Source organism: Notolepis coatsorum (genome assembly GCF_963971535.1).
Source record: "Notolepis coatsorum genome assembly, chromosome: 13".
Taxonomy (NCBI): Eukaryota; Metazoa; Chordata; class Actinopteri; order Aulopiformes; family Paralepididae; genus Notolepis; species Notolepis coatsorum.
The window spans coordinates 40479386-40496458 of NC_140177.1; the positions used below are offsets into that span (position 1 = coordinate 40479386).

The 17073-nt window shown below is 42.8% G+C and overlaps 1 protein-coding gene across 1 annotated transcript in view; it reads right to left on the reverse strand.

The window, feature by feature from the left end:
* Window positions 1-7525: 7525 nt before the first annotated feature.
* LOC311239530 (nucleoprotein TPR-like) overlaps window positions 7526-17073 on the reverse strand; it is a 226414-nt gene continuing 216866 nt past the window's right edge. The window contains exons 53-56 of the mRNA XM_084327849.1: window positions 16121-16262; window positions 11331-11410; window positions 10074-10190; window positions 7526-8066 (exon numbers count right to left, since the gene is read on the reverse strand). Coding sequence (XP_084183975.1) covers window positions 8008-8066; window positions 10074-10190; window positions 11331-11410; window positions 16121-16262 — 398 coding nt within the window. The 3' untranslated portion in view covers window positions 7526-8007. The remainder of the gene's footprint in view (window positions 8067-10073; window positions 10191-11330; window positions 11411-16120; window positions 16263-17073) is intronic.

A 17073-nucleotide genomic window follows, 5' to 3' on the forward strand; every position in this document is an offset into this window, starting at 1 on the left:
AGGTCTCTCTCCATCAGCCACGGCCCAGAAAGCCCAAGGTTGGTTATCCAGACTCTTGATTGACTCTCTCTCTCTCTCTCTCTCTCTCTCTCTCTCTCTCTCTCTCTCTCTCTCTCTCTCTCTCTCTCTCTCTCTCTCTCTCTCTGGCTCTGATACTAGACTCTTGACTGACTCTCTCTCTCTCTCAAAATATGTTATGGCAGGATTGTATTGTTGCTTGTTGTCTTCATGTATTCCTTTGTATTAATTGATGAAAACATGTTTTAAGCATGTTTTGAAAATCCCTCTATGAATATCATTATTATTCATCTAACAAACATCTCTGTCTCTCCAGCTGTGACTGACATCCTCTCCAGCCTATCAGAAGATCTCTCTCTGTCTCCATCAGCCACGGCCCAGAAGGATCTGAAAGCCCAAGGTTGGTTATCCAGTTATCCAGACTCTTGACTGACTCTCCCTCTCTCTGATGCTCGATTATTGACTGACTATCTCTCTCTCTCTCCCTCTCTGATGCTAGATTCTTGACTGACTGACTCTCTCTCTCTCTCTCTCAAAATATGTTATGGCAGGATTGTATTGTTGCTTGTTGTCTTCATGTATTCCTTTGTATTCATTTATAAAAACACGTTTCAAGCACATTTTGAAAATCCTTCTATTATTCATCTAACAAACATCTCTCTCTCTCTCCAGCTCTGACTGACATCCTCTCCAGCCTATCAGCAGGTCTCTCTCTCTCTCCACCAGCCACGGCCCAGAAGGATCTGAAAGCCCAAGGTTGGTTAATCCAGTTACACGTGAGGGGGTGAAATATAGGTTGACATCCTAACCCATGGCCAGTATGTTACTATAGTAATATATAATAATAACAACAACAGTATATCAGCTAGACAACCTGCCACGGGCACCAGCTGACCTTGCCAACAAGCAAGGCGATTGGCTAGAGGATTTATTTAATCTTTAATTTCATTTAACATGTATTTGGTTTACGTATATAGGGATTTACTTTTAATTTAACATGAATTTGATGTTTTTATTTAATGGGAATATAATTCCATCTATAAATTTGTTTTATTTTTATGTAATGCTGATCTATATCTGTACATATCATACTCTTACTAGTTATGCTGTTGGCCAGTATGATTTACTACCATACTGTCTTTATACCTGTATCACTGTACATATTATACTACAACTCTGTACATACATCTGATTAGCACCACACTCGGTAGTACTAATTTGTATATTTTATACCCAGTTTAATCACCTGTACATTGTATATTACTGTTTCACTTTACTGTTACATTTGCACTCTGGTTGGATGCCAAGCTTCTTTTCATTGTACTGTACTTGTGCTGAATGATGACAATACATTTGGATCTAATCTAATTGACCTGTCCCTCTGCACGTCTCTCTCTCTCTATACAGTATGATGCTAGATTCTTCTCTCTCTCTCTGATGCTAGATTCTTGACTGACTCTCTCTCTCTCAAAATATTTATGGCAGGATTGTATTGTTGCTTGTTGTCTTCATGTATTTCTTTGTATTAAATGATAAAAACACGTTTTAAGCACATTTTGAAAATCCTTCTATGAATATCATTATTATTCATCTAACAAACATCTCTCTCTGTCTCTCCAGCTGTGACTGACATCCTCTCCAGCCTATCAGAAGATCTCTCTCTCTCTCCATCAGCCACGGCCCAGAAGGATCTGAAAGCCCAAGGTTGGTTATCCAGTTATCCAGACTCTTGACTGACTCTCCTCTCTCTCTTTCTCTCTTAGATAGATTGTACTTTATTGTCATTATATTTGCATACAACGAGATTTGGGACTCAAGCTTAAGGTGCAGTAATAAAATCACAAGTAATAAAAGAGAAACATACACTCCTATACAGAAACATTAAATGCTATACAATAAGACAATGTTACAGTCCTGTACAATATACAAAATAACAACAATATACTGAACATCAATACACAAAGAACAATCACAGTGTCAGATGGTAGTGGGTGGGTATTGCACTGTGGATATTGCACATCAGGATGTTGTACAGTGTGGGAGGAGGGGGAAAGGTGAATTATTAGTGCATGTTAGAGTTCAGGGTGGTGATGGCTCTGGGGAAGAAACTGTCTCTGAGCCTGTTTGTTCTGGCTCTGATGCACCTGTAGCCAGAACAAACAGGCTCAGAGACAGTTTATTTCTTCCCCAGAGCCATCACCACCCTGAACTCTAACATGCACTGATAATTCACCTTTCCCTCTCCTCCCACACTACACTTTCTCTCTGACTCTGATGCTAGACTCTTGTCTCTCTCTCTCTCTGATGCTAGAGTCTTGACTGACTCTCTCTCTCTCTCAAAATATGTTATGGCAGGATTGTATTGTTGCTCTTTGTCTTCATGTATTCCTTTGTATTAATTGATAAAAAAACACACTTTTTAAGCATGTTTTGAAAATCCTTCTATGAATATCATTATTATTCATCTAGCAAACATCTCTCTCTCTCTCTCCAGCTATGACTGACATCCTCTCCAGCCTATCAGTAGGTCTCTCTCCATCAGCCACAGCACAGAAGGGTCAGGAAGCCCAAGGTTGGTTATCCAGATTCTTGACTGTCTCTCTCTCTCAAAATATGTTACAGTATGGCAGGATTGTATTGTTGCTTGTTATCTTCATGTATTCCTTTGTATTAATTGATAAAAACACTTTTTAAGCAAGTTTTGAAAATCCTTCTATGAACATCATTATTATTTTTCTAACAAACATCTCTCTCTCTCTCCAGCTATGGCTGACATCCTCTGCAGCCTATCAGAAGGTCTCTCTCCATCAGCCACGACCCAGAAAGCCCAAGGTTGGTTATCCAGTTATCCGACTCTTGACTGACTCTCTCTCTCTGGCTCTGATGCTAGACTCTTGACTGACTCTCTCTCTCTCAAAATATGTTATGGCAGGATTGTATTGTTGCTTGTTGTCTTCATGTATTCCATTGATAAAAACATGTTTTAAAAATCCTTCTATGAATATCATTATTATTATTCATCTAACAAACATCTCTCTCTCTCTCCAGCTGTGACTGACATCCTCTCCAGCCTATCAGAAGATCTCTCTCTGTCTCCATCAGCCACGGCCCAGAAGGATCTGAAAGCCCAAGGTTGGTTATCCAGTTATCCAGACTCTTGACTGACTCTCCCTCTCTCTGATGCTCGATTCTTGACTGACTATCTCTCTCTCCCTCTCTGATGCTAGATTCTTGACTGACTGACTCTCTCTCTCTCTCAAAATATGTTATGGCAGGATTGTTGCTTGTTGTCTTCATGTATTCCTTTGTATTCATTTATAAAAACACGTTTCAAGCACATTTTGAAAATCCTTCTATTATTCATCTAACAAACATCTCTCTCTCTCCAGCTCTGACTGACATCCTCTCCAGCCTATCAGCAGGTCTCTCTCTCTCTCCACCAGCCACGGCCCAGAAGGATCTGAAAGCCCAAGGTTGGTTAATCCAGTTACACATGAGGGTGTGAAATATAGGTTGACATCCTAACCCATGGCCAGTATGTTACTATAGTAATATATAACAATAACAACAACAACAACAACAGTATTAATATATATAATACAAGTATGTTAATATATTAATATAATAACAATAAGAATATACTAGTAGATTCATATATAATAATAACAACAACAACAGTATAATAATAATAACAGCAGCTGGTGTATACAGTATGATTTAAGCCAGGGGTTGTATTTGATCTTTAGGCAATAAACATTTTGTTGTGTTTCTGACTTAGTTCTAAACTGTAGCCAACATCATCATTATCATCACACCTAGTCATGAACACAGGAGATATCAGCAAAGTACTACCAATCTGGCATCTAACTGACATCTCTGGTGTGTGTGTGTGTGTGTAGTCCCACTCAGTACAAGTGAGCTCAGTACAAGTGATCTCTGCAGTGATTCTCCCATTGATGCACTGACGGCTGTCAGCAATGGAACCGTTCTGGTATTCAAAGGTCAGTCTGAGTGATTGATTGATTGAAAAGTGTATTAACAGATTGCAGAATGGGTACAGTAGAGTACAGCTTAATACATACAATTGTTAAGGGGATGCAGACCAGAGAAAGACTTTCGTCTTGTTTACATCAGGGTCCCCCATTTTCAATTAATCATAACATATATGACATACAGATACAGTACTGCTACATCTATACATTTATGACATATCAGATTTGCAAATACAGTACTGTTTGTGATACAAAAAGTGTCCAGAAGGGGAGCTCCCGTAGCTCACCGCATATCTCTGCGCTATTTCTGCGTCGGGGAAAACCGTGCTCGTCACGGATCTGGGGGACACGAGTTCGATTCCCGGACCCGCCGTCATTTCTCAGAATGTCTTCCCCAGCTCTACATCCCATTTCAACCTGTTTCTGTCGGTCATGCTTGACCAGAAAAGCGATAAACGCTAAAAAATAAAGTAAAAAGAAAAAAAAAAAAGTGTCCAGAAAAAGAGTGTATATACATTTGACGTAGAAACTGTACATTGGGGGAGGTTGGGTAGGGGGGCACTGTACATTGGAATACTGACAAAGCCATACTTGGTCATTTACTGTACAACTGGGTTAGGACATTTGTAGGGGCCAGTTTCGAATTGCAGTGTGTGTGTGTAGTGAGAATGAACTGTTTGCAACTCAATGATTGCATAGTGTTTTGGTGTGTGTATTTATTGTATACTGTGTGTCTAGGTGAGTTGCTGTGGTCAGTTGACCCTGTCAGTAGGTCAGTAGCTGCTCCCCTCAACATCACAGACATGCTGGGGATCCCTGCCCCCATCGACGCTGCCTTCACACGCTGCTCCTGCCAGGACACCTACATTATGAAGGTAGGAATACTACTACAGTACTACTATTACTATAGCTACTACTATTATTGCTAAGTCTACTATTACTATGAATGACACCTGGAACACTTAGTTTACCCCTCCTCTCCTCCTCCAGGGAGATCAGTACTGGCGTCTAGACAGCAGTCTGGCTGTAGAGTCTGGCTTCCCCAAGAGTCTGTCGTCAGATTTCTCAGGGCTGAGAGGACCACTCGGCGCTGCATTACCACTACCTGCCACCAAGAGCAGACCTGAGACTGTATACTTCTTCAAGAAGGGTGAGAGGAGTTGATGGACAGACAGGCAAAGACAGATAAGATGGATGGACTGACTTATTACTACCTTCAAGACATTTTAAATCAGGACTTACACTTTAAAGGTCCCATATGTTAGTCCTTTTCAACAAGTTAAACATGACTTAGAATTAATTTTGCTTAAAAAACTCAGATTCAGCATCCTAGCAGCCTCTATTCCCGTCAGTCCTGTTCTCATTCTAGCAGCCTCTATACCTGTTTCAGTCCTGTTCTCATTCTAGCAGCCTATATCAGTCCTGTTCTCATTCTAGCAGCCTCTATACCCGTTTCAGTCCTGTTCTCATTCTAGCAGCCTCTATACCCGTTTCAGTCCTGTTCTCAACAGGCTGTTTGTGTCTGTAACAAGTGAGCTGCTTTCATCGTACAAATAAGATCATTATCGTACATCTAGCAATGCTGTGTACCATCAAAGATGACTCAAGATTAATCAATATCATATCAAACTTGGCACTAAAAATGTTGTCAAACATATTTTAGGTTCAACTTTAGGTAGAAAAGAGAATGTTTATGAGAAATTCTTGTACACAGGTTTTTCCACATGCATTTCAATGAGCTTTTTCGTGTGTGACATCACATGAAGACGGAAAACCCAACGACTCGTTTAAAGGCAGTTTCTGAATATGGGCGGGGTGGAAAATCTGACTGGCTTGTCTTATTTCAGTTTGAGTGTTAGTAGGCCCATCAGAGACCCAAATGTATGTACACAAGTACTAAAAATAGGGCTTTTCACAATATGGGACCTTTAAATGTCCTTGAAAGGCATTTAGCAAATACTGACTGGTGTTACTGGATGTTGCTAACTGTCCTCCGTTCCGTCTCCCTCTCTCCTCCTCCAGGAGGCACAGCACAGAAGTTCTCCTTCCCTGCAGGGAGCGACTCCAACTGTAGCAAGAATCCCAAAGCCGCCTCTTCCTCCAAGAGTCCCGCCTCCCGCCAAGCAGGTTAGTAACCATAGCAACCGACAGTGACTAACTTGTCATAGTATTGTAGGTAACGCTGTAATATGCGCGACAGTGACTTAACCCGTGAGAGATCGCCTTATGACTAGTAAGCAGACTAATAATTAGCAATTAAACAAGACGGTAAACTTGTTCTGTTTAACTGGACATTCTGTGATTTATTACATGGCATCAGAAGTGGGATGACGGTGACTGAATAACCAATGGACGATGTTTTCGTTGTGTTTGCACAGAGGCGCAGCTGAGTAGAGAGTTCAGAGTGTCTCCAAAAGGGTTCCCTGGTCAGGTCACCGCAGCCCTCACCCTCCCAGACGCGGCCCAGACCCAGAAGTTTCTCCACTATCTCTTCTCAGGACGTAAGGATCACACCAAGCTACCGTACAACACTGGTCCAGTTTTCTGTCAAGGACCCCCCCCCCCCCCCCCCCCCCCGCCATTTGACACAACACTCGACAGGCTTAACTGACCCAACAAACCGAGCCAAATAGAAACCTTAATGGCTGAGAATTTCATAGATACCCGTTTAACAGAAACTAATCATAATTGAGAGTCCATTTTATTCCCATTGGGCGGTCGTCTGGTAATCAGAAGGTGAATGTGAGGCACAAGTTGTTAAAACGCTTTGGATAAAATAACCCTCATGTTTCTGGGGACCAGTTGTTGAGAACCTCCTACTCTAGTCTTCCTGCAGTTAGTAGGTTGTTAAATCCTGGTTGTGATGAGGTCACTACTGCTGGATTGGTTCTAAATGACTTCATGTCTGTTACATGGCACAGCTATCCCCCTCTAATATACCCCTCTCTCTCTCTCTAGCTCTGTTCTTCAACATTAAGATCTCTGGTGATCGTCCCGTCCTGGAAAAAGAAAAGCCTGCTGCCAAGAAAAACCCACACAGCCTCAGCTCTGCTCCCATGGCAACGCAGGTCGCTGCGCCCCCCCACCCCCGCAACTCCTTCCTAAAGTGGCTGCAGTGCTCTTAGAACAACACACACACACACACACAGAACTAGAATGGATAGATGGTGCATGGTCAAATTGTTCTGTACACCCAAGATGGCTGGCGTGGAATGTTTGAAAATGTAACTGAAACAAATGTTGTTCCATGTGTTGACAAGGCAGGAGACATATTGGATTTATTACTTAGTTTAGTTTTTATTTGTTCTCGCCTTTTCAATACGTCTGTCCTGTGAATCCCCTTGTGGTGCAGTAGATGACAACGCCAAATACTGTACAAGTTCCATCTCATCATAAAGCAAAAGATGAGTCACGAGAACAAACGTTTCAACAGGACTGTCTGTTCTATCCATTCTAGTTCTGTGACGGCGACTCTCGCAGAGTGAACACACACACACACGCTGCGTCTCTTTATTAGCAAAAAGAAAAAACTTTATTAGCATAGAACAACGCAACACAAAGCTCAGTGATCTTTCCATTTCTTATTTTTATAAAACTAAACTTTGATCAACGTTCCGACACACTGACAAAACTAAAAAGTCTCACTGATTTTTACACCGAATTACTGAATATGAGAAATATTTAAAAGAAAACAAAAATAAGACCATACTCCAGTGTTCTGGTTGAAAACAGATTGAATCAAAGCTCTCGTCTCCATCTTATTATTGCTGGATGTGTTCAAGTCGTCTTAGAGTCGTCTGTCTAAGTGGAGTAAATGCCAACGCTCCTCATACAGGCTGCTGTCGCTAACCCTTCACTTCAACTCATTTGGAACTTTAAATGGCAGCAGTCAAATGAACCATTTAAATAAGATAAAGGTCTGAAAACAGGAACATTATTGAAGACAATCGCAACGTCGTTCTCCCTCCCTCCTGGGCTGGTGTTGAGGACGTCATCGCTAGGGGAAACCTCTGCCCATGGCTCCACCTCTTCCTCCTCCTCGGGAGAAAGTGACTCCTAGAGAGAGAGAGAATCAGAGAAAGCAGAGATTTGTTTAGTTTGACAAATTACTCTAAAATGAAATCATCAAGCATTAACATCAAGAATAAATATTTCCTTTCATATAAAACTCTAAAGGTTTTATTAAACTGTCAGTCTAAGTGTATATGATCATAATGTAACTTCATCTCTACTGTCAGTCTAAGTGTATATGATCATAATGTAACCTCATGTCTGAACTACACTGTGTGTTAAGCTCCATCACTAATAAAAAGCTTCCTCATCATAATACTGACTGTGGGTTTAACTGCTATCACTACTGGTTTAACTGGTACCACTACTGGTTTATCTGGTACCACTACTAGTTTATCTGCTGTCAGAGTAGGGCTGGGTATCTAAACTACATTGTCACACTACAGTAAGGCTGGGTATTTAAAGTATATTGTCACAGTAAGGCTGGGTATTTAAACTCTATCGTCTTAGTAAGGCTGGGTATTTATACTATTGTCACAGTAAGGCTGGGTATTTAAACTATATGTGACTCGGCCCCGTCTAACCCGCCTTAAGGAGCTTACGATTCCTCAGAAAATGGCAAAATGTTGCATAATTCAGAAATAGGTTGAAATTGAGATGTTGGCCATTTTGAATGCTTTGAAATCTTCTCCATCTGTCTCATTATTTACAAAACTTAATCCGACTTGTATGTTAATTATTGTTAGATAGTCAGGCTGTATTTCCCATGCTGTGTGAAAAAATTTAAGTTTTGTCGGAGGGGAGTGGCTAAGTACTTTCAGTCTCCAGTTTCGATGACGGAGACTAGCAGAAATGACAGCTGGCACCAAATCCATTCAGAAAAAGAGACAACAGACCCAGTACTTTGTTGGCGGTGTGAAAATATGCAGAGAAACATTAAATATCTTTGGAACCATTTGTGTTCAATTGTATTTGAATCGGGAGATTATCTTCTCTCCGTAAAATTTTTAATTATATCCATCGCATAAAGGCTAGCTGGCAGTGCGCATAGAATAAGGCATACATTATTGAAATTAGTTTTCTCTAATGAACGCATCTATTTCTATATTTCCTATCGTTTCTCTATCTACTCCAGTCCGCTCCACAGATTTGTCCGTCAGACAGAAACGTGCTGCTCGCATGTAACGGAGGATAGAGAGCGCTTGTGGATAGCTATATGATGATGGGGCCTTTTGTGTGTGTGTGGAGGGTAAATTGCAGGGAGATATTGGTCCAAATATTTATGAAGGCAACATCAAAGTGTATTTATTCTTTCTCCCCCTCTGTGAGTTTTTATAGTTGAAACTTATAAGTTCAGTCTAGTGTTTTTGATTTAACGTTCGGCTGTGATCACTTTTTCTTTCAAAGTTAAACTGTAAGACTGTCTCTCACATCATCACATCATAATAACAAAGCCACATCATTGCTCTTCTGCAGCTCACCTGGAAGGTGTTAGGTGGGGGAGGAGTTATGTGTATTGCAATGGCCCTTGGTTAAAGTAGTCCAGCATGCATCATTAACATAAACATCTCCAAGCCTTTAAAAGGTCTCTGGCTCAAAACAAGCTCATCAAAAATCATCATGGTTAATAAGACATCGATTGAAAAGTATCCGCCCGATTGGGGGCGACAGTGGCTCAGGAGGTAGAGCAGTCGTCTGGCAATCCGGAGGTTACCGGTTCGATTCCCGCTCCTCCTGGGCAGGGTGTCGATGTGTCCTTGAGCAAGACACTTAACCCCTAATTGCTCCTGATGAGCAGGTTGGCACCTTGCATGGTTGCCTCCGCCGTCGGTGTGTGAATGAATAGGTAAAATGTGAGTAACAAATTGTAAAGCGATTTGGATAAAAGCGCTATATAAAAAAGCAGCCATTTACCATTTGTACAAGTGATGGCTTATTTTGAAGGTATGAGTCTGTACTTTCATATCATGTAAAGATGGCTCAACAACACCATAAACTCTGTGCCTGGTCACATATCATGTGTGTGTAGGAGTGTTTATATCTGTGTCTTACCTCTGCCTCTGCGTATGAAGGTCCTAGCCTCCCCACGGCCTCCCCTCCCTCCTCTGGTGGTCAGGATGCTGCTCTGCTGCTGGACAGCCAGGGGGCGCCGCTGAGCTAAACTACTATCTGTAGACAGACACACAGGCAGATTTGAGAGGCGGGTAGCCAACAGAGACAGACGGCCCAGATACTGGGAGCAGACATTATTGGATTCAGTGATGCTAACAGATGCTAACATTTTCTGTTGACTTCCACTAGCATGATGCTAACATTTTCTGTTGACTACGACTAGCATGATGCTAACAGATGCTCACATTTTCTGTTGACCAAGACTAGCATGATGCTAACAGATGCTAAAATTTTCTGTTGACTTCCACTAGCATGATGCTAACATTTTCTGCCAGTAACTCAACAACCAAACCACTGGGTCGAGGTCTTTTTACCCTGAAACGACTCCCAGTTAGGGACAAATCAGTTAGACTTGTTAAACATGAACTCTCTTTAAAAGGTGCATTTCGCATATTTTTTTTACCTGAATCCTATAGTTCTGCTGTGAGGAGGATAATCAGACTTAAAACTTACCAACGTGTCTCCAGAGCTTGGCCACATTGCATTGTTGTGTGTGTGTTTCAGTGTATGTTACTAACCTGGTTCTAGACTAGTGTTGTCTTGTGTGTGTGTTATAGTGTGTGTTTCAGTGTGTGTTACTAACCTGGTTCTAGACTAGTGTCGTCTTGTGTGCGTGTGTGTGTTTCAGTGTGTGTTACTAACCTGGTTCTTGACTGGTGTCGTTCTTGGGTGTGTTATAGTGTGTGTTTCAGTGTGTGTTACTAACCTGGTTCTTATCTCGACTAGTGTCGTCTTGTGTGTGTGTTATAGTGTGTTTCAGTGTGTGTTACTAACCTGGTTCTTGACTAGTGTCGTCTTGTGTGTGTGTTTTAGTGTGTGGTTCAGTGTGTGTTACTAACCTGGGTTCTGCTGAACTGTTTAAGATCTGGGGTCGGTCGCTTTAAAGCATCATTAAAGAAGTGGGGCCTGGCAGACAGCGCTGCATGTGAGTGTGGAGACCCTGAGCAGACTGTTGACCACATCCTGACCATCTGCCCCCTATACAAACCACCCTCGGAAGCCAGCCTCTTTGATGTGGGACCAGAGTTAAGGGCATGGCTACAAGATACGGAGTTGGACCTCTGACGTTACACGAAAGAAGAAGTGTTACTAACCTGGTTCTTGACTATGGTCGTCGTGTGTGTGTGTGTTACTAACCTGGTTCTTGACTGGAGTCGTCTTGTCTGGCTGAAGACTCTACATCTGTTTGGCTGTCTAGAGACACCTCTGTACTGGGACTAGACAGACAGACAGAGACAGACACAGAGAGAGACCGACACAGACAGAGACACACATGTTCAAAATACACTTATGAAAAGTAGGTCTACATGAGGACTTGTCCGATGAGCGGGGGGAACTGTACATAGGAGGTGGTTGGGTGGGTGGGGTGGGTGGCTAGGCGGGGTGGGGGTAACTGTACATTGGATTATCGACGAAACCTTACTTGGTTCCAAGAAGAGGGTCTCATGTATTATTGGGTTAGGACATTTACTGTACATTGGAGGGGGTTGGGTTAGGACATTTACAGGGGCTAGTTTCGAATTGCAGTCTCCTGTAGGTGCTCCTTGAGAGTAGTTTTAAAAGTGGGTAGTGATTCACATTCCTTTACAGCTGTGGGTAGTAGGGATGGGTACCGTTCACATTTGAACCGATACGGTACCGGTACCTGTGAATCGATACCGGTACCCAGCGGTACCTTTTTTTCGGTACTTTAGTCTCTAAAAATGTAATCTACCTACCTCAGTTGTAAAAAAATAAATAATCTAAACTTCAAATAACCACACTTTCGACCGTTTTCGGCTTGCCATTCCCCCCGACTGCTTTGTTGTTGAATCAAGTCAAATCCTAGGTAAGCGTATATTGTGTGTGAACGTTGACGTAATTTATTTTATTTTTTTTACAGTACCGAAATCTGGCACTGACGGATCTCACATGAATTGGTACTCTGTAGTACCGACGTGATTCGGTAGGTACCTTTAAAAGTACCTAATTCGGTACCCATCCCTAGTGGGTAGGGCGTTCCACATTGATGTGGCATAATTGCAAAACGTGTGGTTGTGGTATTCACTGACCTTTGGGAAGTATTTTGACATGTACATGGGTACATTAGTCGTGTAGTGTATCTTGTAGACCAGGCCCATTGCAAGTTGCTGTACTCTGTCGTCTACTCTAAGCCATCCTAGGTTGTCAAAGTGGGCAGGGGTGAGGTGGGTTCTAGGAGTAAGGTCAAGCAGTAGTCTGACCAGTTTGTTTTGTGATGTTTGTAATTTAGTTTTTAGCGCCTTTGAGGTGCTTTGGTACCATGAGGTGCAAGCATAGTCGTAGTACCCTTGAATGAGTGCTCCTGGCAGAGTCTTCAGGGTATTCTTGTTTACCAGAGAGGAGATCCGGTACAAGAATCTAGTTCGTTGGTTGACTTTTTTTTATTACATTGGATGCCATTTTGTCACAGTAAAGATTATCCTCTAGGATGGAACCTAGGTATGTAATTTCATCTTTCCTTGTGACAATATTGTCACCCACTGTAACTGAGAAGCCGTCGGCCTTGCTGAGTTTGTTATTTGAAACGAAGAGAATGGACTCCGTTTTACCCAGGTGTAATGATAGTTTATTGCCAGCGAGCCAGGTGCAGATTTTGCCTAGTTCCGAGCTGAGGGTTTTTTCAACCTGTAACTTGTTCTTGTTAGAGACCAGCAGGGCTGAGTCGTCCGCGAACAGGAACAAGTTGCAGTCACAAGCTGACGACATGTAATTTGCATAAATTAGGAACAGTAGCGGTCCTAGTATGCTTCCTTGTGAAACACCACAGCTCACTGGGAGGGGGGGGGGGGATAGGGTACCGTTTACCAATGGACCTCTCTCAAACCCTGCCCTCTTTTCTTGATCCTCCAATCACAACTGTCGCTTACCTCGCTTACCTCACAACTGTCGCTTAAGCGACAGTTGTGATTGGAGGATCAAGAAAAGAGGGCAGGGTTTGAGATAGGTCTATCGCTTTTAGCGTGTCAATCAGAATGGAGTGATTGACAGTGTCGAAGGCCTTTTGTAGGTCCAGCATGACCATGCCGCAGTATTTGCCCGCGTCCACCTCTTGTTTGATGTGGTCGTTCAAATAGAGAAGGCATGATGTGTCAGTGGAGTGGGAAGCCAGATTGGAATTCGTAGATTCGATTTTTTCCCGCAAGGTACTTTTCGATCTGTTGGTATACAATTTTTTCCATGACTTTCGAGATGGAGGTAAGAATAGAAACAGGGCGGTAGTTGCCTGGGTCTAATTTGGTGCCCTTTTTGTGCAGGGGGGTTACTCTCGCAATTTTGAAGTCTTTGGGTACGTGTCCCTGTTTTATGGAGAGGTTTATTATGTGTGTGATGACTGGGATGATGGCGGCTGCTGAGTCTCTGAGGAATTTGGAAGGGATATTGTCATGGCCAGTGGCCTTGTTAGGTTGGAGGGCGCTCAGTTTTTTGAGTACCTCAGCTGTTGTTACCATGTTGTCTTTGCAGACCCCTAGGTTATTGTAGTAGGCTATGATGTGTTCTACCCCAAAATGCCCTGAGTGGGTGGGTAGTTTATTTAACAGTGTTGTGGCTATGTTTGTGAAGAAAATGTTTAAGTAATTGGCCACATCGGGCGGCTACGTGGCGTAGTGGGCAAGGCGCTCGCCACGAAATCTGGAGACGCTGGGCTCGCCTGTTCGAGCCCAGCGCTCCACATTTGCTTTCAGTTTAGCTGGTCGTCCGTACTAATACACATTGGCCGTATTAGGGGGTGGGAAACTGATGGGTGGGGATCGGGCGTTGTGGACAGCGACTCCTACAGGTCGGTTGGTGCGCCTGCGCAGTAGAATCAGGAAGTGTCGGGGGCAGCGTGAGCCTCCCACGCGTTACTCCTCGCCACTGAGAGATCGAGCTGCGCAGGTGAAAAGATGCAACCTGCTGTTACCTCAAGTACCGGAGGGGACTTGTGCTATGTATGACTTAGTCCACATTGCAGCCGGCTTGTGGGAGGCAAGAAACAGCGTTCGTGACAGGGGAGGGTTGAATTGGATGATACGAAATTGGGATGGGAGAAAAATATAGAAAATGGGAGAAAAAGTGGATTAAAAAAAGTAATTGGCCACATCCAGCTCGTCTGTGATGAGCGTGTTGTCCGTCTTTATCTTTATGTTTGAAAATCTGGTTTTAAGTTTTTTTTACTGCAGCCTAGTTGATTATTGAGTAATTTCCAAAGTTCACAGGGTTTATTTTTGTTTTCCTCAGTTTTGTCATTGATGAAATTCTTTTTTGCAGTTTTGATCATGGAGTTTACTTCATTTCTTAGTCTGTTTCTTTGCAGTTTGAGTTCACACTAATACATGTATTTGGACAAATGTAAAAGTATTTATTCACAAGTGTATGCCTATTTTTGGTATGCCTTAAGTTTTATTAAACGGTGGCATCAAAAGGTCTTAAAAACACAACCCATAAGATGCTACTATAGTGGGCGGCTAAGTGGTGCAGTGGGCAAGGTGCTCGCCACTTGGAGATGCTGGGTTCGAACCCAGCTCTCGGCGTTGCTACCAGCTTGGCTGGTCGTTCATACTAACACAATTGGCAGTGTTAGGGGTGGAAAAGCTGGTGGGTGGAGATCGGACATTGTGGACAGCGACTCCTACAGGTCGGTCGGTGCGCCTGTACAGCAGAATCAGGAAGTAACAGGGGCAGCGTGAGCCTCCCACGCGTTACTCCTCGCCACAGAGATCGCGCTGTACAGGTGAAAAGATGCGACAGCTGCCTCCTCGTGTATCGGAGGGGACACGTGATGCAAGGCTTGGTCCTCACTGCAGCCGGCCAGTGGGAGGCATAGTCTAGCAACGTTCGAGACAGGGGAGGGGAGAATTGAAGGGAGAATTGGCGAGGCGAAATTGGGATGGGAAAAAAAAAAAATATATATATATATGCTACTATAGTAACCCAACACCAAAGTCTGTTCGCTCTACCTTGTACCAGTTTTAGCAAAGAAGTCGGTTAATCTTGATAACAGGGACTAAAAAGACTAACAAGACCTGACCCCTGTCTCTTTGAATCTGTATCTAAGAATCTGTCACACTCACACATATCAATGTTTTTCTTTCATATTTAAGTCACTGGTATTCTGCCACATAGTCCTTAGTTACCAGGGCAACCACTCTGTAGGAGCTATTTGATGGTTTTTGTGCTTAGTTTGTAGTTTGTTAAGTTCATCACTGGGTGGCAGCACGGAGCGCATAGGTTTTGAATAAAGGCACAGGTGTATGCTATGTCAATCAAGGTATCTAGGTATGGGTGACGGAGAGATCTCACGGTTTTTACCGCACGAACACACGCACGTACCCTCGCTCGTTTTCAGTATTATTAACAGCATTATGCAGAAATTATTGTTTGGCTCATCACATGTATTAAGTTGAATACTTCAATTAAATGGGAACTTCACCCAACGGCAGGTGACACGGACTCGACATTGTGTTTTTTCTAATTGCGCGTCAAAGACGAGGAATCCCCGCACCCAACCGAGCGTCTATCAGAACATCAAGATAGCCGCTACACACTCATTGTGCGATTCCTAGCCTTTTAGCAGATTAATTTTAAACATCTTCAAAAGTCAAGATACAGTAAATTATAGGTCTCCTCATTATATAGACTCTGGTTAAACTACCACAGTGATCCATCCCATTGTATAGACTCTGGTTAAACTACCACAGTGATCCATCTCATTATATAGACGTCTCTGGTTAAACTACTAGTGATCCATCTCATTATATAGACTCTGGTTAAACTACCACAGTGATCCATCTCATTATATAGACTGTCTCTGGTTAAACTACCAGTGATCCATCTCATTATATAGACTCTGGTTAAACTACCACAGTGATCCATCTCATTATATAGACTCTGGTTAAACTACCACAGTAATCAGTGTAGCAGCTCACCCCTCCCCCTCTTGCTCCATGAAGACCTCATCTCCGTCGTCAGGGGCAACAAATCTCCCAGTGGAGGTGGTTACCATGGGAACAGACTGGGACGCCATGTTGTCAACGCTGTCCGAGGGCAGAGACTCTGTAAAGACGCTCACTGATAGAGACAGAGACATAGACAGACAGAGAGAGAGATAGATGGACACAGACAGAGAGAGAGGGTTTTGTTAATATCCATTAGCTAGCAACGTATGATAGCAACGTTACGCAACATTAGTTACGTTAGCTAGCTAGCTAACATTTTTATTTTTTTTTATGCAGTCAGGCCACTGAACTTAGAAGCAGGCCAGGCCAGTGTTTCTAGTTGCAGCAGCGCAATAGTTAGATAACCTAGGTGGGGAACAACCAGGAGATCACTGCAACTCACACAAGTTGGAGAACTCTCTCTCTCTTGCTCTCACACACACACAAAGGGAGCCGCATGTGATTGGTGGAGGCGGGACCCTTACAAAAAACTGTTGTTGCTAATCATTGACACATGCTAGCCTGTAATAATCCCCCCCAGAAAAATCTACTTTGCATTTGATATATTGCAAATATATGCCATCACACACACTGGCATTTAAAGGGTTAGAATTATAAAATAAATATGTGGTGTTATGATCAGGGCTGAAGTTGAATAAAAGATTGTATTTTTTTCAATCTGACATTACAAAAAAACAGAAAATCCATCAAAATCAGTGTTGTTGCTAATCATACATTATGCCAGCCTGTTTTTTAACAATAATTTGTGATGCCATCACAAACACTGGCATTTAAAGGGTACAAATAAAAAAATTCCTGCACCAGAATGCAGGAAATGAAGTCTTTGTAACAAAAAATTTCCTGGTGGGGGACATGATTGACCACCGTTGTAGCCAAGGCGCGTCTGCTCCAAAAGCGATCCGAGACGGGCGCTGGGAGTGGGG